The 26,015-nt window shown below is 41.2% G+C and overlaps 1 protein-coding gene across 1 annotated transcript; it reads right to left on the reverse strand.

Moving 5' to 3' along the window:
• Positions 1–8,703: 8,703 nt before the first annotated feature.
• Positions 8,704–25,631, reverse strand: slc2a15b (solute carrier family 2 member 15b). Its single transcript, XM_034090918.1, has 12 exons — positions 25,587–25,631; positions 23,409–23,507; positions 18,304–18,464; positions 18,042–18,166; positions 17,169–17,314; positions 16,583–16,715; positions 16,194–16,381; positions 14,008–14,118; positions 12,950–13,051; positions 12,093–12,168; positions 10,815–10,942; positions 8,704–8,916 (listed from the first exon to the last, which is right to left on the reverse strand). The coding sequence occupies exons 1-12, from the start codon at positions 25,629–25,631 to the stop codon at positions 8,704–8,706; spliced, it is 1,527 nt and encodes a 508-aa protein (XP_033946809.1).
• Positions 25,632–26,015: the final 384 nt, after the last annotated feature.

Genomic DNA, 26,015 nt, shown 5'->3' on the forward strand with positions numbered 1-26,015 from the left:
CGGTTCATCCTCTTTGGGGGTAAACAAACTCCTCCTTTAGCACCAGACCGTCTCCTTTTACCCTCTTTTCACCCTCACCCCAACTGCCAGGAATGCTTTTAACAATTCACTGTCGGACGCAGAGCAACACGGGACGGTGGGAGATTGTCGCATTCCAAAGGGGAGCATTTTTTAGTCGCTCTTCACGTGTCAATCAGCGACACTATCGCCTTGTCGCTCCTTTAACCCCCCCCCCCCACCCCACTCCAAGACACACAAACACACCAACTCTGTGAGCCTGTAGGCCGCTTTGCTGCGTCTCAGTTTAAGGACACAGTCGTCGATGTGTTAAGCACCTAAGAATGTGGGTCTTGTGGATGGTGTAGGACACACCAACACAGATTTCTCAGACTTCACACAAAGGACTCTTCCACCTCCAACATCTGTGATATGGGTCACAGAGGAGGAGCACCACTCCTCTGGTGAAATGCAGAGAGTAGCAGGTCTCTTTTAACAAGTATAGCTTTCCAGCCTTGTAACTCATCTCAACTAGTCACTTTTTCTTTCCACATATGATGATTTCTTGCAGGACAGAGTCTTTCCGGGCACTTTTGTCGACAGAAGAAGAGAAACTGTAAAATCAATCAAACAGGCAGAATAATCCTATATTCTAGTGGCTTGATCTGAAATGAAAACAGGGTCAGAAAGGGCACACACACACACACACACACACACACACACACACACACACACACACACACACACACACACACACACACACACACACACACACACACACACACACACACACACACACGCTCGCTCGCTCGCACAATACCGGCCAACTTTCAACAGCTCTCCTCCCAACACACACATTCCCCCCCACCTTACAGTTGGGATAACAGTCCTGGTGAAATTCCTTGGCACATTATCAGTGCGTTGAAAGCACCTGACTGGTATGTGACAGTGGCAGTTAGTGACAGTTCTCCTTTAAAGTGGGGGGCAGGCGGCGGTGGGTGGGGGGCTAAAGGGTTGATCCATTTGATACGCGCCCTGCTGGACACTTGACAGGAGCTGTCAGTGAGCCGAGGGGAGGGTGGTGCTTATCGATCAAACACCCCTGCTATCTGCCACGCTGACCTTCATGTCCTGAGGAGGGGTGTTTGGGTGGGGAGGCTGTAATGGGAGACGTGGTCTGGGGCGGGGGGGTGCTGTCTTGTGATTGACATAGTAAATTCAATACAATATAAGAGCGTATAGCAGAGAAATACATATGCATAATCTATTTATCTATGAGTTGCTGTTTCTGACTTTTATTGGCTTTTATTGAAGGCTCTTTGAGTAATTTATTACTTCAAGTTGAGTGAAAAAGCAAATCAAAAACACAATGTAATGTAGTAACACCTCTTTAAAGGTAAAAACACTCAGAATGTATGTATAGTTTCTACAGTAAACTTTACTTAATTTTCAAAAGTAGTGAAGCTTTGCATAGATTACTCCATAACATGTAATACAGTTATCCTTGCAATGCAACTGGTTTATTTTCATTACTAATTAATTGGTTGATTTTATTTTCAAATCTTCTCTTCTTTTGTTTAAAAAACCCCACCAACACATTTCTATCCTTCGCTATCACTCTAGCAATACATTATATGAGTTCAGTTTGAGTAGTATAGTTTACTCTGTAAAGTTACCACAGATAGATTATAAATGTAAATATACAATAATTCTCTCTCATCAAGGCATCTTTAGAAAGTATTTCAGAATATAACAATGTAATTAAAATAATAACTAGTTAATATGAGAAATGACTCAGTATGTTGAGGGTGTACACTGTACAGTATCCAAGTCAATTTACTTTCCAACTATGTTCCCAAAACTGAGCCAATTTGGATTTGAACCAATCACAAGCCTTCCTTTCTAATCCCCAGGCTTCTGTTGCCCTGTTCAAACACTGCATACTGAAATCCCTTCACAATTCGTGTAATTGTTGAAGGTTTTCAGAGTGAATAAAACAACAACGTTAAGTCATTATCGAATCACTGTTTCACCACACAAAAAAACTTTTTAAAAGTGATTTTTTTCTTCAACAAATCGTGAAAATCTGGCACAAAGCCAACGTTTATTTTTGCTGGAGAGGTGGATGCCGTGCGGCACACCAGCAGCATGCAAAAAAAAGTGAGACTGAGAGACAACCCGTCATCTTGTGGTTCACCGTAACCAGTGTTTAGCCTGGACAACCTTTGTCCCCCGGTCGTTACAGCTCCATGCGGGGCCCTGCTGTCCTGCTGTCAAAACACTGTTCCTGGCAGGGACTGCTAGCACAATGTGACTGGATAAAATATGTGTCTAAAGCTGCTGATTTGACATGGACATTTTTGAACTTGCAGGTTGAGTGTCTTGTTTAAACGTGATGTCTTAAGTAGAGGACAAAAGGCAACTTTGCCCTTTTAAATAAAAGTCAGAGTGTGTGAGGGTGAAGGAAACCCAACACGGGGTGTGATGTGCGGTGGGCTCCCCCTGCTGTCTCCTGACTTCCTCACAACTCTATGACTCCTGTACACTCACTGACTTCATATTACTGCAGCTAAACAGCTCAGTTTATGTTCTAACTTGCTATCAGCAGCACTAAAGTTGATTTGATGCATTTAGATTATTTCCTCGAATATTTATATCTGTGAGCACATGTCCTCTTAAAGGAGTACTTAACCCCTAAAATGACGACGTGTTTATCCTGTGTATCCTTGAATTTGTGAAGACATTTTTTTTCTATCATGCATTCAACACTAAACAAAGAATACAAAAACTGAGAATATTCTTTAAGCATTAAAGTAAAGATTGCTATGTTTAACTACAGCAAAACTATATCAAAAACATCCCCTTAAAAGTTCACTAAAACCTTAAAACACTAATTAAACAATCTATGCTTGTGCAAGCACACTTCTAATCCATTGAAGGCAAAAGTGTTGTATAGTGAACTTTTAGCAAAGTAGTTTAATTTAAGAAGTAGAATACACCTGAATCAATGACACTTGGATTATACACGAGTTGTTTGAGAGTTGGAAAACAGATCGTTTTGCTGTTGATCTATTCCCTTAAACTCATCAAGACATTTTCAATCGGATTTTTCATTCATCATGGAGGCCTGCAAGAAAAGCAACGTTTTATTCAACTCAGGATAACACGTGGTGAGTAATCGGTATACAAATGGTCATTTTGTGGGTGAAGTATTCCTTTAAGCCACTTATCCTTCCTCTTCCTTCCTCTCTCCCTCCTGATCTATAAATACTCTCTCATCGGCAGAGGCTGGCTGCGAGAGGCGTCGACCCCGGCCTCGCTCCGTCCAGCAGAGCAGTGATTTATGGGAGCTCGGGCTGGCGCTAACCTTGCACTTGGGCCCTGGCAGTATAAATGATGGCAGGTCAGTGGCATGGCGGATGGAGGGGAGAGACTCTCTTTCTCCACCTCTCTCCCTCTCTCCTCTCTGTCCTGTTATCATCAGCGTGATGGAGACATCATCATCGCCATCTCCCAGGAGTATAAATAGTGCTGGATCAGGTGACAGTGCCGGCCCCGGCCTTTGATGAGAGCTTTCATTTCATGCCTAATTTCTCTCGGCACAGAGAGGATCGATGCTGCCCTGCTCCTGCTCCCCATCCCTCTGCTGCAAAGACAAGAGAGCCAGGAAGGACAAATGTTGGCCGCTGAATGATGTGCCTGCACCAAGACATTTAGCTTACCTGTAAACACACATATGTGCGGACATCCTTCACAAAAGCATTGGCGAATAAATGCCAAACCTACATACACACATGCAGAGGTCTGTTTCTGCAGCCCGATCAATACAGCTGGAACGGATAGCTTTGGAAATAAGGGCAAATATAACTACACAGCTACCCACCTGTGTGTTGTGTGTGTTACACATTGCCATGGTGATAAATGTAAGCCCTCTGTCCCCGCTTGCAGCCCCAGGGAGGCATTGAACTCTAGCCCCTCCATAATGACTTTGTCTACCTATCGATCCGGCCATGATCCATGTACTGTAATTCTTATATCATCAGCCCCGGCCCCAGCCATAACTCCAAGTCATATTTCGGGGCCTCCCGTCCACTTGACAACTTAATGATGCAGGGTTCCTTGCCGAGTTTGGACTTTCACCTTCTCCCTTCGTCTCCTCCTGCGGGGCTCTAATTTCTCCTTGTTCTTTCAGACTAATATCAGCAGAGGCTCACAGAGAATGTTCTCTCCAAGGACTCCTCTCTATGAGCCACATATTTTCTCCTCCTCACCTCTGAGTACTTGCAGTATTGTGCAGGGTTAGTGTCTGGGACTGCCGTGCATCTGTCTCCGATTTGGAGCACAGCCCCTGCAGGCTCCTGAGGAGACTCAGCCGTCCCTCTTTAGACCCTGTTCTCTTTGTCCCGTTGAGCCGGGGCTATATTTCATTGTCATTTCAAGCCTCTCTTCCTAGCCTGGGTGTAATAGCAGGAGATATATGGGCCCTCGTTTCTGCAGTCTTCGGAGCTTCCTCAGCCTTTTTATAAAACACTGTCAGAGTGACAAAACAGCAGCCCTTGGGTATTCGGGGCGCAGATGCCCCCCACCATCCCTCGGCGATTTCTCAATATCCTGCGCTGATCCTTTTAGCAAAGAGATAACATCTGGGTCCTTGGACAGGATTAGTTGGAACAGTCATCCCGGCTCAGAGTCGTAGCTCATCTCTATAGCTCTGTCTGCCTGTAAGCCATGGGCTGTCTGTCAGATCTGTTTTTATAAGAGCTGATTTAGGGAGCAGCCCTTGAATCCTGAGCCAATAGAGAACCACAAGAGCATGCAGGACTCTTTTTGTAATACTTCGATCCAGTGCTGACACACCTGATGGCTAATCAAGGAGCGTCAAGCTGCCAATGCAAAGAGAGGGAGGTGTTGTTCATTACCTGGCCGCAATGACATATTACAAACCCAACACCTCTGAGACATGGCCCTGATTGAGATGTGAGTAAAAGGGGATAGGAGGCGGGGAGCAGATGGGCTCGGCAGACAATTAAAGCTGCATCTTCTGCTGAGGCTTCCTCCACTTTGTTCCTGTCACTCGTGCCTCATCCTCGGTGACATCCATCCTCTTCATAATGCCACTGACTGCACCCATTCCCTTCCTGCCCTCACATTTCTACCCCTACCTCACATCATGCTCCCTCTAACACTCTCATCCACACACTCTCTCTCCCTCACCCCCACCCTCCTCCTTCCCTCCCAGCCTTAATTGGGAGTCAGGGAGAGCAGTGGAAATCGCATTAACGCGGGCCCTGCCTGGGTGTGCCATCCATCTTCTTTTTTATTACGCCGCGCCGGGGCTGCCTGGGCGCTGCCGTTCGATTTGTCACCGGCCTCGTTCGCTGATAACAGGCATTTGTCATCGCCTTGCCTCCCTGTTAATGTTATCATCTCCTCCCTGACAGCCGCCCTCCGCCGGGGAGCGCCGGCGACAAAGCACATCCGTCAAGCGAATATTTCCACGGCTAAGGGGACCGCACACTGCAATAAGCCACATTAAAGCACTTATGAAGGGTGCAGGCCGAGTATGTGTGTGTGGGCACCGGTGCCACCATGCGCGCAGGAGTGTGCGCCGCGTGCGCATACACGCACGCGAACGCACGGCGTGTAGTGCGCTTGTCAGTGCCGTAAAAGAGGCGAGGTGGGGGCCGACAGGGAGAGGGAGAGGTAATTTGTTGCAATTAATTACGCAGTGAGTGTGGCTTTGTTGTGGGGGAGAGCATTTTATCTGTTGGAATGCTTCCTTCGCCAGGCTGTGATGCTATTTGTTTGATTTATAGCTTCTGCCTGCCCCAGGCGGAGTGAGCCTGCCTGCGTGTGTGAGTGTGTTTTCACATGTGCTTTGGCATTATCCACAGAAATGTACTGTAGTCGCAGTGACAAGAAGCCCTTTGTTTGGCAGTGAAGTTACATATGAACAGCCACACGGCCCCTGTTTGTCCTCCTCTCACAGGGCTCTGCTGTCCATTTGTCATTCAGCAGCAAATCAACAACTCCAAAGGTTGACTCTCAATCAACCAACCTCCTTTTCCTTCCTTTGCTTTGACAGGGAGCCATGTCTGAAAGTGAAAGTGCACTCTTCCTCAAAACAATCCAGATGGGATGTTTCCAACGACGGCCTGGTAGACCCTCCTCTCACTCTCAAGCAGAAGTGTTACACGAGTATCCATCCTGCCTCAGTTGGGGGTTTGCAGGACTCTGACAGATGGATCAGCCAGCCTAAAGGCAGTGAGTTGAGATGAGAGAGAGAGCGCCACTTCCCATCCTTGCACATACTGTATGCCTCCCAGATTTACCATACAATGTCACATGGCACATTCACAACCCTGGCTGGCAAAGGACTGCAGTCACGATGCAGTTTCACCCACTGGGAGATTATTCACACCTTGATCAATACACAGTTTGACGTGAAGGTCAAACATATCAGAGATGGTCATAACCTCAAACGCAGGGCAGAATTCTTGGTAGGAAAAGAAGCAGAGACTGTTAAAGGTCACCTATTATGCAAAATCCTCTTTTTCATGTCTTTTATATATAAACATGTGTCCCCATGCGTAAAGAGATTCTCTCTCTTCTGTCCTGATCCATTTATATAAACACCTGTCTGAAAATGAGCTGATCAGATTTTGGCCAATCTATGATGTCACAACGATTTTTTTGGCTTGTGTAACCATTAGCCAATCACCAACCAAGGGTAACCCCCCCCCCAAATATCTCTCAGAGGGGAGTGGCTCCTTATTTTCATCTAAAATAACAGACAGAGAATCAGCACTTTGGAAACAGGGCTGAAACAGAGGGGATTATGGGATGCTGCAATGCACGATCTGTTTTGGTATTTCGAGGCCAAACACTACAGAGACATGTTTTGTATTTGAGACCTATAATATATTGATGAAAAAGAGTATAATAGGAGACCTTTAAGATTATGTTAAATGTACACTGTTATAGATCCTATTAGTAAGAAAGAAGTGTGTTTGTTGGTTATAGTTTAAATGTTTCTTTTTCTTATTGGTGCTATATTAATATTTAATGGCACTTGCTTTGTGTTTTCTTTTTTAAATAACCGTGGCTTGACTGAATAATTACCAAGTACAATGGATGAAATGCAGCCAAATGGATTTTCTGTAACTAGTTGCTCTTATTATCAGCTTTGAACTGAATTCAATTCAATGAGCTTCTGTTCATATCCTATCGTCCTCATCAGCAGATGACTTTTGCTAAATTTGCATGGAATTGTAAATGTTGAAATGTCAATTAGTACTTATCGTTCACGTTGGAGAGTCAATGGCACACTGGGTCTGCTGATGATGATCATGTGATATGATAAATGCTCCTGATCATACCACTAAATTGACCTTCATGCGGGCGTTTACTTTCTAAACCACTGTTTTTAAGGTCAACACGATACGATACAACGATACTTTCTATTAGGTCAACATTAGGAATCATTTTGGCTTTGTGGGAAGATCAGATGTGTCTGTTTATATTCTCACTTTATGTATTACATTCTATATATGGACACAATCTCCAGTTAAAGGTCGCCGAAACAGCTAAAGTAATAAACATTTGCCCTAAAATAATTGTTTTGCTAGAGAACCGCTGCGCTACATATTGGTGGTTGGTGAAGTAAATGACTTTATTGCATATAGATTACATTTCATTTTTTTGCTCTTACAGCGAAAAACTAAAAAGAGAGAGAGACATATTTAAATAAGCCATTTTTCGAACAGCCTTCATTTTATTTCCACCGTATTTTAAACACAGAGTTCTTGTAAAACAGGCCAGTTCAAAAAGAAAAAACTAAACTTTGTTTTGATTTATTGATAAGTTATAGCTCTTTAACAAGCTTTAAATATATGTGCGTATCTTTGGACAATATCGAATAGAAATGGCCACAATATCCAGCTCTCGTAAAATAGACATCAAATTGACAAAGTGAACAGAAGAAGAAACAAACACCAGCTCAAGTTGTTGGAGGAAACGTTCACCTTGAGCTGAACACTGTGAACACGCAGTTACATATAACATTATATCATTCTCACGATGTCTTGTGACTTATTTAACAGCTGTTTGAAACATTGGATAAATTATATATCTTCCTTTAGTGTGTGCTGTTGCTGTGTCACTAAATGAACATATGTCAGTGTCAATTGAGCAACAAAGGAAGCATTCAACCCTGACTGTGAACAATGAAGTGATCATGGGATGTGTTTGAACAAAGTGAAGCTAATGCGGAGATTGAAACTTCTCAGAGCACTGTGAGAAACCAACTCGGCTCCTGTAAAATGCTTTAAGATGCGGAGAAACTGATTAAAATGTCAGTGATGCTTGATTTGAAAAGGATTACCGCGTGACTTCTGTCTCACGTTATGTACAGGAGCTGCACTTTGACAGGAGGTTAACTGTTGAAACATAAATGATTCTGTGTGTGTGTGTGTGTGTGTGTGTGTGTGTGTGTGTGTGTGTGTGTGTGTGTGTGTGTGTGTGTGTGTGTGTGTGTGTGTGTGTGTGTGTGTGTTGGCATGGGTCTTTGTAGTTTTAAACTTGAAGCAGCAGATCTCGTCTTGGTCACAGAAGTTCCCCCTTTTACCTCTACTACGTTAACTTCAGTCATTACATACTAAGAAGATCATCTTTAAATGTAGGTATGTCTCCTCGCCCCTTTGATCTTTAGCTGTGCGTTCCGTAGCCGTTCATCTCAGCCATTTTGAGATACCCATTGGAGGTCAGCTCTTCTTCCAGGATGTTGTTCTTGTCGGCAAACATCTGGCTGATCTCCATAAAAGTTTTGTTCTTGGTCTCAGGAATAACGAAGATGGTGTAGAGGGCCACTCCCAAGCAGATGGTACAGAAAATCAGGTAACAGTAAGGGCCCATAGTCATCTGTAGTGGGGGGGGGGGACACAGTGTCACAGTGAATACAAGATTACAAATGTCTAATCAAGGAAAACCAATGTTCTGGCAAGTTGCTCATTTACACGTAGATTCGGAGTAACATGATCGTTCATTTGGAATCATGTTCATGTAATATTCATTCTCCTTCTATTTCCAGGGTTTTTCTTCAGGAATCTTCAGGACATATGTCTCTTTAGCTGCTAAATGCACCCACCGCTATGTTCACCAGCTAGCGGCTAACTCATACCTTAAGTTACATATATCATACAATGTATTGCCTTTTGTATTCATAAACCTTACTGGATATATATTCTATTCTTTTCTTTTACCATGTACATTTCTCCACCTTTTACACACTAAACTGCATTTTGTTGCGCCCTGTTGAGCTAAGGGACTGCAAAGTTAGCGGATACTAATCTTCGGATTCATCACTTACATCACACATAAGTATTTGACTAGCTGCTAGCATAAGTCCAAGTGGAAAGTATGGCTTTGGAAAGCACTGAAGCTGTTCGGTTCATTTTGTTTCTCTAAATTAAATTAAAGATGACAGATCAAACCCTTTCCACAAGACAGATCACCGTCCTCCTTACTTTGTGCCTTTTACAAGACAAGTCTTTTACTAGACCTTAAGCCACAGCAAGGTCGCTTTTAATTAGTAATTGTATTGCTTTGTGGGGAGTCGCCTCTATTCAAACAAAACCAGACAGCCCACATCAATTGTCTGGCACTGTGAGTGAAGCCACATCAGATCCTTGGTGCAATGTCAAGATGAGTGTTTCAATATCAACTGGACTTATTATACAACATATTAGAAATCATTACAAGATGATGATTTTACAACGAACCTTAGTGGTGAGTGATGCAGGGATGACATGTTTGTGTAGGCCGACCAAGATGTTAGCATCACAAGGGCTCCCTCGACAATATGCTAATAGGATTTTTACATTGGCTTTTAGATTATAGAAAAAAAACAAGCTCTGTGGCAAACAAACAGTTATGACACTTACAGGTTTTTTTAAGTTGGATAATCTCAACATATTAATACCGCTTTATGGTTAAGCAATACAAATCTAACGTTAGGCTTTAAAGCAGGGGTGTCAAACTCAAGGCCATTTTATGTGGCCCCACAAGAGCTTGCAAAAAATATGATGTGTTTATTATACGGTTCCATGCTACTTTACGGAGGCACGTTGCCCATAAGCTCCATGTCCCACAATGCATCTCAAATTTGACTTTTTTCTCAGAATTTGGCTTTTCTTTTTAAATCATTTTGTGACATTCTCACTGAAGAGACTTACAAATATTTGCCCTAGACTTCTGCTTTCAGACGTAGTTAATTATGAAGGTATTACCCTATCCGATAATAATCCAATGCAGAGCCAATAATGTAATATATATAATACATTATTTTATATATGTTAAATATGTATATATGTATTTTTTATATAGTCTTAAAGTTACAACCGGCCCTTTGAGTGCAACCAAAATGCGAATGTGGCCCGCAATGAAATTGAGTTTGACACCCCTGCTTTAAAGGAACTACATGACTGTCCCAAGGCTGCGCATCACCACCGCTAAGATAAAGGCTACGTAACCACGTGCCATTAGGTCACTTGTTAACTACCAACATGTTTACTGATGTAATTATTGTTGTAGAACTTAAGCTTCTGTTAACCACATTATGGGATTTCAGGCATCTAACTAAAAACATATATTTATATATATGCTAAAAGTATATTGACTTCCACACGAGCAATTCAACCTGAAGTGCCAGAAGGTCAACTCATTTCTGACAGTTAACCCATGAGATGTGAATCACCGTGTTTTAGGGTCGTATATTTGAAAATACAAAGCCAACAGAAGAATTTAAAGTTTTTTCTGACCTCTAGGAAGGGGAAGACGAAGCCGATGGTGAAGTTGGACATCCAGTTGAGGACACCAGCCACCGTGTAGGCAGCCGGTCGGTGAGACTGCTTAAAAAGCTCTGCAGTGATCAGGAAGGGCACACCAGCTACGTAAGGAGAGAAGAAAACATATATGTTTTATGTAAAAGGACAGGTTTTGACGACATGTTCCCTGTAGTTCATCTATCGGTCTGATCTTACAAGGCATCCATGTGTAGCTATATGAATCTATTGGGTACAAATAACACCCACATCTTCATTTATCAATTAGTTGATCAATATCCCACACAGAACTTTTTGGCAGTCATTCAAAATAAACAGAACAATGACGAAACCAATTGAATTCACATGCTATTTTATTACACTCCCTTTTTCTGTGTGTAGTTCATAATGTGTTCATTATTACACTGTGGTCATAGATTGAAAGAGAGAAGGATGTTTTCAACTTGGAGAAAGTCCAACTCAGCGCCACAAGAAACAGAAAAGCTTAGCCAGGACTTGTGCAGCTCATTAATTGAATATGTAGAGATGTTGTCCTATCTTTAAAACGCATAATTCCTCATTGTTAAAAGTGAAAGCCATGAAGGAGAAATATGCATTAGTAAAAGCTCTAATGATGAGCTTTTCCCAACGACGTCCTCATTAACTGTTCACGATAATTGCATGCAGGAAGGTTTAATATCGTCAAACCAATAACGAGGCCGTAATTTGTCAACATCTGCGGTATGTATGGGGGGCGTCATTGTGCATGCGAGGTTTCGTCTGAAAGGAAACCGTATTCATCACGGCTAGCTTATGAACAATGAGCCATTAAAAGTCTAATTGCAGCAACAGAAATTCTCGTCCGCATGCCGAGGTATGGATTTTTGTCGGTTTGACAAATGACGCTATGTAAACCAGATTTGTTCTAATTCATCATCCTCGCAGGTCCACTCAACGGGGCTCCCAAAGTTGTAAACTATTGCCTCTTAATTCACTTCACTCAACTCATCCCGTGTACAAATGGCTGTGGGAATGGATGTAGTGTGGCAGTTATGATTTCCTAATTTACAAGACTAATGAAATACAATATCTCTTCACAGTCACATGAGGAGTAGGGAGGGGTGCTGCTTTTGAAATAATATGTGGGGGCTGCTGTTGCGCGAGCTTCCAGCAGGGAGCAGTGTTATCCTACACACAGGGCAGCAGTGCAAGTATGTATGGAGTGGATTTTTGTTTTAAAGAGTTCCAAATAGAGAGAGTTACTAAAGTATTTACCTGGACCTATGCAGAAGCCAGCGATGATCCCCACAACACAGCCGACACTGATGTAGCGCATATAGGCCACCTGTGCCTGTGATTGGTCAAACACAAGTCAGGAGTCAGAGGTCAGAAGTTGTAAACATACGAAAAACAATGTATAGTTATAGTGTAATAGTTTTTCACAATTAAACATTTGACTATTGTTCGTACAACTTAAAAACAAATGAGTTCCATGATATGAACCATGTGGGGCTCCTGACATTTGTTACTTATGATCTAATAATTCAAATTGTTCACCTTTTTTTAAATTTTACAAATCATTTAAAACAATTAATCAGCGTTTTTCAAATGTGTCACATGACACACTCCTGCTCATTTGGGCTATTTTCAATTTTCTTTATTCTCTAGGTTATTTTCTTATCCCAATGTCATGTAATGTAAGCGAGACTAGACAAATCAAGTGGATATCTTCCATGATTAGCCTTTTAAGTACAAAATTCACTTTTTCATTATGATTCTTCCATTGTAGCCACAAAGGGAAACAAAAAGGGAAATTATTACTAAACAGACTTTGGTTTTGGAAGAATTACATTTGATTAGTTATTTTGGATCTTAGACTGCTGAACCCTCAAGCATATAATACACTTTATTCTAAATAGTTATATGGGCAACCCCCTTATATGGTGTTCTTACTGTATGCCAACAACAACAACCATACATTAGAACCAGATCTTGGTTAAGTAAATGATTATGTAAATGTAGTTATGCCCTTGGCGCCATCTAAAACAATGCACTGTATGCTAGTCTAAGCTTCAATCTGCTGGTGCTGTTAATATATTCTTTGTTTAGCACAGGATCAGATGACAGATGACCTGGAAGAGGACAGACAATGTGATCCCAGCACAGCAGATACCCATGAAGAGGAAGCCGCCAATGATGAGAGGCCTTCTGCCCACACGCTCGATCGTGAAACACTGCAAACAGACACAGAGGAGAAAATGGTTGTGATTGGCTGAATATTTACCGATGTTTCCATAACACACAAGGCATCTATGATTAGCCGTTTAGCTAATCTGGCACATTACATTGCATTCATGTTAAATAATGTGAAAAGTAAGTAAAGGTAGAGTTCTGAAGATAAAAGTCAATGATTTGTGCTTTCGCAGTTTTTTCTGTTATCAATTAGTTTAATTGTCAGGGTGAGTATACAGTATGGACCAGTATCAACAGACCTATTCCAGCAGATATTTATTTGTTTTTAATGATTTCACTACAACTACACTTTTACGGCTGTAAAAAATGTCTATAAAATAATGTAGTTTGCAAAACGATGCCCTAAATGGACCTTTGTACAGTGAACAGAAAAAGAAAAGAAATCCCACAGGTGCAATTGTGTGACTAATTTAAAATGTTCTTAGGACAAATTAGCAAATGACTAACAACAAATGATTAGAACTAAAATGAACACTTATAATCTGATTGGTTAATCTCCCAAATACTTTTTTCAATTTGGCAATTAACTTTCAATCTATGAAATTAAATGAAAATACCGTCTTCAACTACAAACTACAAGAGCAAATAAAAAATGTGCAATTTGGTTAATGTTTTTACAACATTTTTATTTTAATTTGGCTGCTTAAGCTAATAAACAGTATTCAGCCGGCAATCTTTGACTATTACCATTATGAACAAGTCAATATTTTGGATGAATCAATTTTCGTTTAGGTGATTATTTGATTAACTGTCAAGTCTATAAATACACTCATCAGAGGTGAGGTGGCACGGCTTGTTATGCTAGATATTTACTAAAGAATGGTATAAAATGGAGCGACAAATCCCAACAATGGATCCACTATATAAACACCAAACAAGATAGTGTTATATAATATGTCATCTTTATGGTGTTTGAAGTGTGGTTATGTCTACTCACCCCCAGCATCCCAGAGATGACCTCAATGGCACCAGTTCCCACAGTCACGTACTGAATATTAAGATCAGGGATTCCTGCGTCCCTAAATATGTCATTTGTATAGAACCAAATCTGAAAATTGAAAGTGAAAAGAAGTCAATGACACGATAAATACGTAGGACCAACCCTTGATACCCACCCAGACAGATGCTATGAAACGTTCTTTTTAAAGAAAAGCCAAAAAGTCGCTATGTTTATTTGCTGTGTCCACGTGATTCATCATCGTGATCATTATCATCACACCGCCCATCACTCATGCATTTGAGATACATCGTTTCATCAGCATGGACGTCTGACAACTGCTCCCTCTGAAATTAATTTGTGTGTTCTCATTAATCACACTTTGCTGATGCTACATCCATCATTGATGAGGTGTGGACAAGATCCTGATTGGTGCGGTTAAATGCTGTCTTGTTGATTTAGTAACCGTACATATGCTTTTTTATCACCATTGCAGCTTTGACGTTCTCATACACATAACTGTATTCAATCAGAAAACATACATGAACTGGAGGAAATGAAGTCAGAGCATTTGGACCAGTTACATTGTTTTAAACACAAGAATTGTCTCTATTCATTTTAAATCGAACGTAACAACCAAAATCGTGTGTGTTCTCTATTAGATCACATACGCTGCAATACTGAACATGTAAGACTGGCCACTCGATAGACTCAAAGGATTGTTGTTTGACGGTTTGTATCTATGCTAAATCAATCATCTTCTTTTCTTCCAGTAGTCTTCTTCATCGATCTGTCCAAACTCATCGCCCACATTAGCAGAGCAGCGCTGGCATGTTTCCCTCTGAGACGTCCTCCTGCTCTTCCAGGGCCAGACCCAAGGTGTTCCTGGGTCAGCTGTCTGGTGTAGTCCCTCTGGTGCATCTGGTTGTTCAAGGTCTTCCTCCACAATTACACAGCCAGAGGGAGGCACCTTAGGAGAACTCTGCACCTGTCTCAACCGGCTAATTTGAATCCTCTAAGGCGAGGTCTTCCTCAATCGTTTAGCTCCTCGTGCTGTTTGAGAGTGAGCTTTTTAAAATTGGGTAGAAATTAGTTCTTTAGGTCACTACTGTGGTAATATGCAGAAAGAAGATTGACCTTTACATCCAGAGTCTTACAGTGTGGGGCCTCTTTCTGTTAGGTGTTGCGCTCGTCTACCCATCACAAGGTTAGGGGTTCAATACCAGCCCCTGCAGTTAATGGTCTATGTGTCTATGGGCAAGATTCTTAACCACAAATTGCTCCCACTCGCCAATGGTGTGCAAATGTGTGGGAATGTTAGGTCCTTGAGCGGCTGGCACCTTGAATAGCATCCCGTAACTCTGAATGAACCGCTGGGTGGTGTTTTGTAATATGTAAAAGTTCTTTAAGGGATCTATTCATTTATTGTGGTTGCAATTTTTCCTCCCATTTTTTTTATTCATTTCTAATAATAAAATATATGTATTTATTGTTTCATTGTCGAGATGTTGTTGAAATATTCCGTCCATGGTCGAGTTGTTCCAGATCTGCAGATCTCCATAACAACTCCACAAAGTCAGTGTATGTCTTGTAAAATAACCAGATTTGATCATAAATAAAATTATAAATGTCCAAGATCTTCAGTCTACAAGAACATGTTCATTCACTTAGCATTGTCTGTCGCTGGTTTATTTCATGCAGCGTTTGGACACATGAATTCTGGATGTTTCAATCCTCCTGTGTTCCTGGGACAGTTGGACACAGAGGGGGGGTACCCCTGCTGGGAAATGGTACTAGCATGTGCACCAGCATGCATCAAGCCTCCATCCACATGGAGCAATGAGTGCAAAGATGTGTCTGACTTGGTGTGCAGACGGGCAGACCTTCTAATGTGGGGTAGCGCTAACATAGAGGACCAGGAGATAATGAGGCGTGGTCCTGTTACCCCCTGCTTAGTCGCTCAGTGGCTGCATGTGGGTCTGTGATGTATGGGTCTGTGATGTATGGGTCTGTGATGTATGGGTCTGTGATGTATGGACAGGAGGAGGTGCAGATGGGTGGAGCACAGCTGGGAACTGTGGCAATATGAGCTCTCACGCTCATATAATAACTCTCAGAGCCTTTGCACATTCAAATTGTGAGGACACACAAATACAGACGGAGCACACAACGCTTTTCACGCTTACCGCATCGATGCCAGACAGCTGCATGCCGATGTTCAGCACCATGATGGTGATGACCTGCCAGCGAACACAGCGGTCCCTGAGCAGGCCCCAAACGGAGATGGTGTGGATCGAGGACAGAGAGCGCTGCTCCTCCTGCATCTCATCCACCTCCGCCTGGATGTTTCCTTTAGGGCGGTACCACTTCAGAGCTACAGGACAGAGAAGAGAGATTTTACCAGAAGAACAAAAACACCACTGACAACAAATTCAAGAGGAAACAGTAACAGGTTCACGGGAACTTCATTTTTGATCATCAGTTTTTTTTTAAATCATGACACAGTCTTTACTCCATACAATCAAATATAAAAAAACTAATTTAGAAGAATAAAATAAAAAATCTAGTTTCGAACCTTCTATGGTGGCATGAATATTTCCCTTCTCTATCAACAGGTATCGTGGACTCTCTGGAAACCATGGCAACAGCATCAGTTGGATCATGGTGGGGAACACTATGAGGGACAGGAGCAGAGGCCAGTACTCTTCCTGTGTGGGGAAACAAAAAACATGTCACCTTACTTAATGCAGCAATCTGAATTTTGTTTATCACCCAATTATCTTTTCTACTGGACATGTCGTACAAATGATTGGCATCTAATTATAGAGTAACAGCTTGTTCATATATTAACTAAAAAAGTGAGTTTCAATCTCAGGTCTTTCAATCTGAGGGAAATAAGGCATGTGTATTTCTTATGCAATATCAAGACAAGATGGATAGAGAATAGAAGACAGGACTAGCAGTACTTGAGTAATTCAGTACTTTGACAACAATTGCTGGATAGATAAAAAATGATGCTGTTCCCACTGGTACACCATTAATCCAGAGAGTGGAGAAGATAGTAACAAACAGAAAGAAAACAAACTTCAGACATTTGAAGTGTTTCCAGCAGTAAACAGTGACATAACACCTGTGTGGCGTTTAAAGGCTAAGATGTATACCTTTCCCAGCAGTTCATGGAGTCCCAGGACCTGAGCGATGAAGACTCCCAGACAGATGTGGATGCTGGGAACGAGGCCCAGGAAGCCTCGCAGGCTCTTGGGGGCAATCTCACCGAGGTACATCGGCACCACACTTAGGCAAATACCTGTGGTAAAAAAATACGTATTAGAAACATTCAAATATATTTTCTGCATAAAAGAAAATGGCTGTTTGCTTAGTCATATGATAAAATGTTCTACCATTAGTGAACATTTAAAGAAATTATCAGACATTAGATGCCTGTCTCCAACAAGATAAAGTGTATTTGTCCATGAAAATACAGGGCACGGATTAAATTACTTTCTTGACTTAACTGGACTATCCCTGAAAAAGTCTGGTATGTTGTATTACATATTTAGTAATGTGTACATTCACCGTACTAAACCAAAACCTTACTTTAAAACTTTTTTCCAAGTACAATTTTGTATGGCAAGCTTAATATTCAGTAGTTGAATAAAAAAACACTAAACTATCATAAACTAGATAGCATTTGGACTCAGTGCAAAATATCTAAACATTAGAAGCACTTCCGAGATCAATCAACAAATAAATATGTTTTTTTAAATACTTTTACTACTCAAGTACAAGATCTGAAGTATTTCTCCCACCTCTGTCTATGATACAGTTATTGTTTAGGTAAAGGACCTGACCTTCTTCAACACTGCCAGAGGCACTAGTGCGTGAGTAAATCTCAAACGTAAACTACTTTATGACACATTAAGTTAACACACAAAGCAAGTGATGGATTTACAGGGTGCTCTGGAATAAACATCACAAAAGGTTAGGTAATTAGTGTAAACAATGTTGTGCTTTCATTTGAATAATCAACCTACCTGAGTGTACTCCTGTGATGAATCGTCCCAAAATGACCATCGCAGGCATCCGGCAGCTTCTGCTGAAGCCCATAAGAGCTCCTCCTATAAACACCAGCACAGTCGCTCTCACCAGCGTCCCTTTCCTGTTCAGACACACAGTCATCCCCCTTTACTTAATGCACTCACAGAAAAAGATGTTTAAAACTGTTGATTGTTTATAACAAAGAGATACATGCCTTTAGTATGTGTTACACCCCAAAAATAATCCACACACACTTACCTTCCAAATTTGGTTACGAGTTTGCCCACCAGCAGGGCCCCCGTCATCCCACCGATAGCGAAGATGGACACGGTGACGGAGTACAGGATGGTGAGGTGCCTCTCATCGGGAATCCAGTTGTAACTTTCTGTCAGCGTCTCATTGTAGAAGTTTTTGATGTACTACCGGAAGAAAGAATGAATGTTGTTCATTTGACACTGTCCAGCAGGGGAAACCATAAAACAATTCGTTACCGTGTGGAGTTTCAAGATATGTACCAAATATGATATTGTGTTTTTTCCACTATATCACATTTTTCTATTACAAAAGGCAAACATTTCCTTGCGAGATTGTATGTGAATGCTCTTAAAAATAACATGGAGCCTAAAAATGGTGGCCATAACATTTGACATCTCACATGAGGAACTATTTGCCACGGTTCCAAATGTCAATATTGGTCTTGCTTTTTCAAAAGTGTTAGGTGCAATGGGATGAATAGATGTTTTGAAACAGTGTGAGGGGCAGCCATATTGAGTCTAAAGAAGCTCATCAAGCCCCCACAGTCAGATTTAAATCAGATCAGATTGAACTGCATGCTTGATAAAAGGACAGCGGTAGTTTCTTCGGTTTGACAAACATTTACTGCGAGAGCCAACAAGATCCGTCAGATTCCATTCAGGTTTATCTGACAGTGAAGACTCCGCAGAGATCAGGCTGTCCTCGAGAACCCATTACATGTAATCCAATTCATCTCAAGAGACACAATTCAGTCACTCTGTGCGAGAAGAAACATCAGAAAACAGGAGACGGAAAAAGTTCATTTGAATTTGTGTGAGTAGTTTTAGTACTTACACTGTTCAACAGATTAAAAGTCAAATTATTTAGTTTATTAAAATAGTGAAGCGTGATCATTTAAAGGAATGGATGACGCTGTGGGGGTTCAGTAATGAAAGGAGGGGAGTTTTAATTGGTCAATTTGTCATGAAACTCTGGACAACGTGCGTCCAATTTGTCCCAAGAATGTCTCCAACACATGCAGGGAACTTTATAAAGTGGCAGTCTGTGTACAGTGCTAGAAGACAACTCATGTTTTCAGTTATTACCTTGCACCAGCCTGGTGCTGATTGAGCAAGAATTAATTGAGGTAACGGACAGATCTCACGTGTGTAATCAACATACCTGCTGTTCGGAAGGAAAGGCCTTCATACAACATGGAGGCAGTTGTGGATGACAGATACTGGTAATAATCACACATGAATCTTTACTCAGCCTTGTTGGCCTTATTGCCAAATACTTCTCCCGTTCGTTAGATGATGAGCTGGATAAGGTTTTGGCTTTTAGGTATTGTTATTTTTGTCTGTTTGTCAGCAGTGTAAAGAGGAAAAACAACCGGCCTGTTTTTTATGAAACTTTGTGGAAGGTTGTAGCATTGGTCAAGAAAAAATAAAAACCGCATTTTGAAACAGATCGGAATCACGGGTGGACACAAACTTTGTTTTTCACTTATGGAAATGGCCTTGGTGGCAGTCTATGCTCTTTAAATGCCCTTCTAGTTCTATCATATCCTGCCGTATTGACAGGCCAAATGATATTTGAGCATCACAGCAATCCTTAGCAATCCTAACAAAGCACTGAATGGTCAGGCACCATTCTATCTCAAAAATCCCCTATTGCACCACTAGGGCATTACGATCCCAGAGTGTAGGTTTGTTGGTGGTTCCTCGGGTCTGCAAAAGTAGATACTGAATGTACCGAACTCCCATTCTTTGGAACCAGCTTCCTGTTTTGATTAGTAAGGAATACAGCTAAAGAGCTAAAGACCTTCCTTTTGAATAAAGCCTCATGTTTGAGCTGGTTTCAGTCTTCCCCAGAACGTCCTCCTGGGTCCTACATTTTATTGTATTTTTCTCTCATTCTATTTCATTTAATTTCACTCTATTTAATTTCTATTTCACATTTTATCATGTCATTTGTATTGTATTTTTGTAATTTCCTTATGTCTTTTTATATAATTATTTTTCTGATCGTTGAAGCCAACTAAATGGGTTTTGTGACACTCGGCTATATATTGTAAATACAATCTGATTTTGATTCTGTCACTTGAAATCTCACAGCAGGAGCCCCTTTGTTTTCGGTTCTGCCCTGTTCACTAGTTGCATGTGTTAACATGTCATTTTCCAGTACATTCAAAGGGAAATTAGTTTGAATCTCATGTTACTCAAAGTAAACTTACTCAAAGTAAAAATATCACAATAGCTGAAGGGCACATGATCCACATGGCAAGTCAGCAAAATACCCTTAAGGCGTGGGAAAGGGAGAAGAAAATGGTGGGAAATGGGTGCAACCCTGCAATGTAAGAACCCTTTAGTTAACACTGTAGATACCTTTTTGTAAGTCATTCAGAGTCAGAACACAGTAAGTGATCATAATTCCAGGAAAAGGAAATTCACATTTAATCATCTGACTCTTCCAAGCGGCAAACTCTGGGGAACAGCCGGGAAGCCAATACGGAAGTGCCACACACTGCAGTTCATACATGGGCTAGGGACTGGCTGCAGAAAAGAGCAATTTCCATAGACCCCCATGATAAAATGCCCAACTTTACAGCAGAAAAAAACATGTTTCTACCCATGGATGCAATAAATATTATTATCGATATAGTTAGATTCCACTTTCATGATTATGAATCTGTGAGTGAATTGTTTTCTAACACGACCCTTTTATTTATATTAGGTCTTAAAGTTTTTGCATAAATTAGGGCGTGGTCACGTTGATGGACACGTACATGCCTCACTGTCAGCTAACAGCAACTTGTCCACTCTGCTAGGCTACAACCATAGAGGCTACAACGTTAGTTAGTCATAGTACTGTACTTGACCCTTTAGCTTTAGCCGTGTTCGTGGTGATTGTGCCTTTTAGGGAATATTGTTACAAATACCAGACAATTCAAATGTCGTGCTGTGCGCTTGAATGTACTAACAGAACTTCCAAGAAGTCTAAAATGATAATATTATACATGTTAACCCCGTTCGCAGGTGTTTGTGTGCTTGGTAGCTTAGCTTGTTACTTATTAGCCAGCTAAGGACGTAACCCTTTATGCATACATAATATACATTTTAGTTTATGATTCAGCCTTGGGTAAGACTTTTATAGTCTATGGCTATGACGCCCATAATGCTAAACGGGAGCAAATGTTAATAGGGGACCCAATTATCCCAGTGGTGGCCGCCGGAGCTAACGGAGCCGCAGGGGGCTAGCTCCAGCCGGCGTCCCGGAGCTAGCCTACTGCGGCTCCGTTAGGTCCGGGCGGTGGAGTCCGTCTTTTCTCAACGTGTGAATGACAAGCATTAAGAATAACAAAATATAGCTAATTCTCTTGCAGATTGTCTCATTTGATTATGAATGTAACGTTTATATAGGGGAACTACACTGTTAGCAGTAACTTGGTATGCATGTATTTCATGTTAGCTTAGCTTCTTAGCCTGAGCTAGCTCTGTTTACTTCCAGTTCGGAGGCAGCAGGTCCCGCCTCGGCTCCGCCTCTTTGCCCTTATTTGGAGCAGGCGGGATTAGACTCTGACGTCACAATCGAGCTGTTAGTGGCCGACTCCGCCTACTAAGGGCTTCACGGCAACTCTGCAGAATCCTATGGGTGACGTCACGGACACTACGTCCATTTATATATACAGTCTATGGACTCTTCCTGAACGTCAGAAGCTCCTTTGCTTCAAGCTGAGCCTCAAGTGAAATGTATTAAAGTTTGTGGAACTAGTCAAGCCAAAACAGAAACTAAGAAAGTTATTATGCTGTGACTTTCTTGATGCTTAGCTCACACAGATTCCATGCCAAAATGTTTTTATTTAAAGGCAAACACATTTCATTTTATAAAATAAGACCTCTATGCTGCAGCTAGTCTGCTCAAAATACAGAGTGGAGGAAGTCAGAAACGACTTTTCTGATAATGTCATACTATTAAGACATACAAACCCAGGTAGCTAGTTCTTTAGGTATCCTGGAAAAACCTATTTCAACCATTTCCTCTCAGCTCAACGTCAACTGATCTCCCTGCCCCACCAAGTTATATTTGGAGCACACTGGAGTAACTAATGTCAGATGACACACAGCGGTGAATCCTACAACACTGAAGTCACATGGAGCATGGTCAAAGGTTTGACCTCACATCGGTAGCAATTTGGGAAATGTGTGACGATGAGCACTTATCTCCAATCTAACAAAGTAAATGCTGCATCATTCAAGTTTGGTAAAATATTCATGTTAAAAAATGAGAGGTTGGAACAATGGAGAGCCGTAAGCAAGGGGTCGGATCTACACAGGATTATCACCCAAATGTATGGTTCCCATCACCCTAATGGAACGTTTCAACTCCTTGTTCAGCTGTTAACAACTGTTTTGGTTTACACTCAAAGTTTTGCCGGTATTTAAAGTTCAAAAAGCTCTAAAAACCCACTGTAGTCTAAACGTTCATAGCATTTAGTGGCTAATGAGACAGATGTCATCCAGTAGAGACTGATGGAGACCAAAAAGAATAGAAAAAGAAAGGAAATATTTGACTTAATCAGAAGGTGGATACAAACAGGGCTCTAAATGAATGTGACTCTTAACCTGTTTTTTTTTTCAATATTCAACTGCTTGTTAAAGGCTTCGCCATATTGATGGAAATGGTGTTCGTCATGTGCTGATATGCTGGAGTTCCATGCATCTCCTTCATAGGAAAGTAGCCCTGACTGGTAGTAAGAAATGTGGCACTGAAGCTCACATGCTTCAATGTGATGAGGGGGGGACAGGAATGGTTCCCAGCCTAGTCACTACACCACGGAAAAATCACAATTCGAAGTGCAGAAGGTGGATATAAATGGCAGGACATCAATGACACAGTGAGGCTCTCAGCCGCCTCTCCATTTGATACACACCCACATGACTTCACATGACAATAAAATGCAATCTTATCTTTGCTGTCTCCATTAACATCTAAAAGTCATCCGTAACATACAGATAAAGATTGAGTCTCCAAGATTCAGTCTGGAAACATTTGGGGTAAAACTATTTGAATACTCAGGTGGATGATGACTGACAGCAGTAAGAATGACAATGGGAGTGATGGCTAACCTGTGCTGGTGAGTTGACGACCGCCAAGTTGAAGCCATAGAGCATGGAGCTGCCGAACGAGGCCAGGAAAGCCACCGCCAGCAGAGACTTTGTGAGATGCTGAGGATGGGAAGATAAAACAAGTCAGATGCTAACAAAAGTTACATAGTAAACTATCTCAGTAGTGAAGTATTAACACGACTTAGGTATTAGCGAAAATATTTGTCTTTGATGGGTGTTTTTGTTAAAACGTGACTCCAACTTTTAATTTTCCCATAAAGGACAAAGAGAGTATTAGCCATATTCAATGTAGCCTTCATGTCAGAATAAAAAGCTTTACAGTCCATATTTGTTAATGTCTATGTGCATACACAGTGCATATTTATATATGAGTATGTGTGTTTATTTATATAGCACTTTTAAACACAAGGCAATTCAAAGTGCTTTACAAAAAACGAAAGACATTAAGAAAATGGCATTTAAAATCAGTCATTAAAAAGAAAATATAATAAAATAAACATTAAAAGAAAAAATACATGGATAAAAGTTACAGTGCAGTTTAAGATGTGAATAGTTCAATTAAAAGCAGCGGCAAAAAGAAAAGTCTTTAGTCTGGTTTAGTATAAATAATAACTGTTGTTGTTAATTTTGGTGTATTTTAGATCATTAACGATACTTTAACTTGTGCATTTTCTTTATTAAGATAAGATAAGATGGAACTTTATTTATCCCCTTGGGCAAATGCAGGCGTTAATAGCAGCAACAGTGTCAGAATGAAAAACAGGATTCACACAGGATGAAAATTAAGATAAAAATAGAATACAAATTAAATTAATAATACAGCAAAATTAAAGTGATAAAGTATTGTAATTGTCTCTGCTGTGTACTTAAACATATGTCATGTACGTTGGGTCTATTCTCCGGACTGGTCTGCAGCCTGCGAAGAGATTAGCTCCCTCTGCATGAGTATAACAGCATTATTGTAAAGGGTATATGTTGCATGTGTGATTTTAGGACTTTGGGGCAAAGCTGAAACGGCTCCTAGTGGAACCTGGTGGATTCAGAAGAAGTAAAAAAAAAAACACGGATACAGGACACATTCAAAACGTTTACCTCTGGGAGAGACACTTTGAATTAGAACTGGTTTGTAGGAAAAACAGGTTTTATGAAGCTACAACATTTCTCAGGTAGCTAAACTTGTGTAGCAGTCTGAGAAAAGAGGACAACTTAAGCGGTGTGTTGCATATTAATAACATCAGCCTGGTAGAGTACTTGTGTGGACCACGCCAAAGTCACATGAGCCTCTACTCCGTCTTTAAAGAGGGAGGGGGCGGTCTACTGTATTTTCATTAGGAGCGGGTTGCAGCTACTCTCTTGGCTGCCATCCAAAATTCCAGCAAACAAAGCTTAGAGCTGACCTCTTAGAAGATCAACAGGATTATAACGTTCTTTTGAGTATCTATACCTCAGGTTGGAGAAAATTACACCACACAGTAGGCCTAAATCCACCCTCCAACCACTCTGTTAAGTTTATATAATACTAAATAAAATCAGGGTTTATTCAACCCCACTATTCTTTTATATCAGCGAGCCCAAAAGGAATCTGCTAATGTGTAAGATGTTAGTATAGGAGCAGACTGAGGAGGCTCTCTGCTCTGTGACTGAACAATAACAGCATAGATGCCTTCAAGAAACCTAATTTAGCCGCTTAATAGACTGAAGGATGGAGTCAGACGAGTCGACTACACGTGAAAATAGTTCACTGGAGACAATGCTGCCCAGTCTGCACTTAATTTAGGTTGATTATCTGTCGGATGTGCAGCTGTTCACATGTTGCAGTTTAGTCAAAGTAAATATTTGATAGTCTTTGCTGGGATTTTCTTAGTTTGATTTATGATTGATTTTAAAGAAATTAAAGCCTGTTTTAGATCATTTTATAGTGAAATCGAAATTGTAGCAGCTGATATGATGATCCTTATTCAAATCTGGATATTTGTATAAACATACATTATTTCCATTTATAGGCCACATAAACATGTCTGTGTTGACAGTATGAAGAGCTGATGGTTAAAAACGCCAAATCCAAATCAGGAAAATCTCACAAAATAATCCAAATACTGTATAATGCAACAGAAAAATATGATATTTGACTACATGTCAATCAACCCTCCATAATAAAAGTCACATTTGAACACTCACCGTGCCTTGTTTTCCATCGCTTTCCCGAAATATTTCGTCCGCCATTTAAATCATCTATAATTACTCCCCTTGTGTGCTCTGCTCGTTTTTAGATTAGAAATAATCTCATGCGCACAACTTTGTCCAACTCTTCACTCCCCAATTTGTAGTTTTCAGACATGCTCCTGGGACCAGAGGAGGCGTGTCGTGTTGATGGGCGGAATTAACCAGCCTGTCAAACTCCGGATCTCCAATCCTCGCAGTGCAGCGCATCGAAGAGCAGGCCCACCCCAGGCGTGAGGTCTTTTCCCCCGGTCCATCAGCGATCACATGAGCCAAGTGGCTTCATCCTGCGTCCCAAAGCGCGCACAGTTGTTATTAAACAGCCTATGACTAACGTGACTAACGGGGGCGTGTTCAGGATTAGTACACACTAGGGGCCTGGCTCAG

Source organism: Pseudochaenichthys georgianus, chromosome 1 (genome assembly GCF_902827115.2).
Source record: "Pseudochaenichthys georgianus chromosome 1, fPseGeo1.2, whole genome shotgun sequence".
Taxonomy (NCBI): Eukaryota; Metazoa; Chordata; class Actinopteri; order Perciformes; family Channichthyidae; genus Pseudochaenichthys; species Pseudochaenichthys georgianus.

Excerpts from the sequence above, each read along its gene's own strand:
- slc2a15b (XM_034090918.1), bottom strand. The coding sequence starts at position 25,631 with ATGGCGGACGAAATATTTCGGGAAAGCGATGGAAAACAAGGCACG. Across the intron at positions 17,315-18,041 it reads CATCACAGGAGTACACTCAG|GTATTTGCCTAAGTGTGGTG; the intron begins GTAGGTTGATTA and ends TTTTTACCACAG. Across the intron at positions 8,917-10,814 it reads TCGTCTTCCCCTTCCTAGAG|ATGACTATGGGCCCTTACTG; the intron begins GTCAGAAAAAAC and ends CCCCCACTACAG.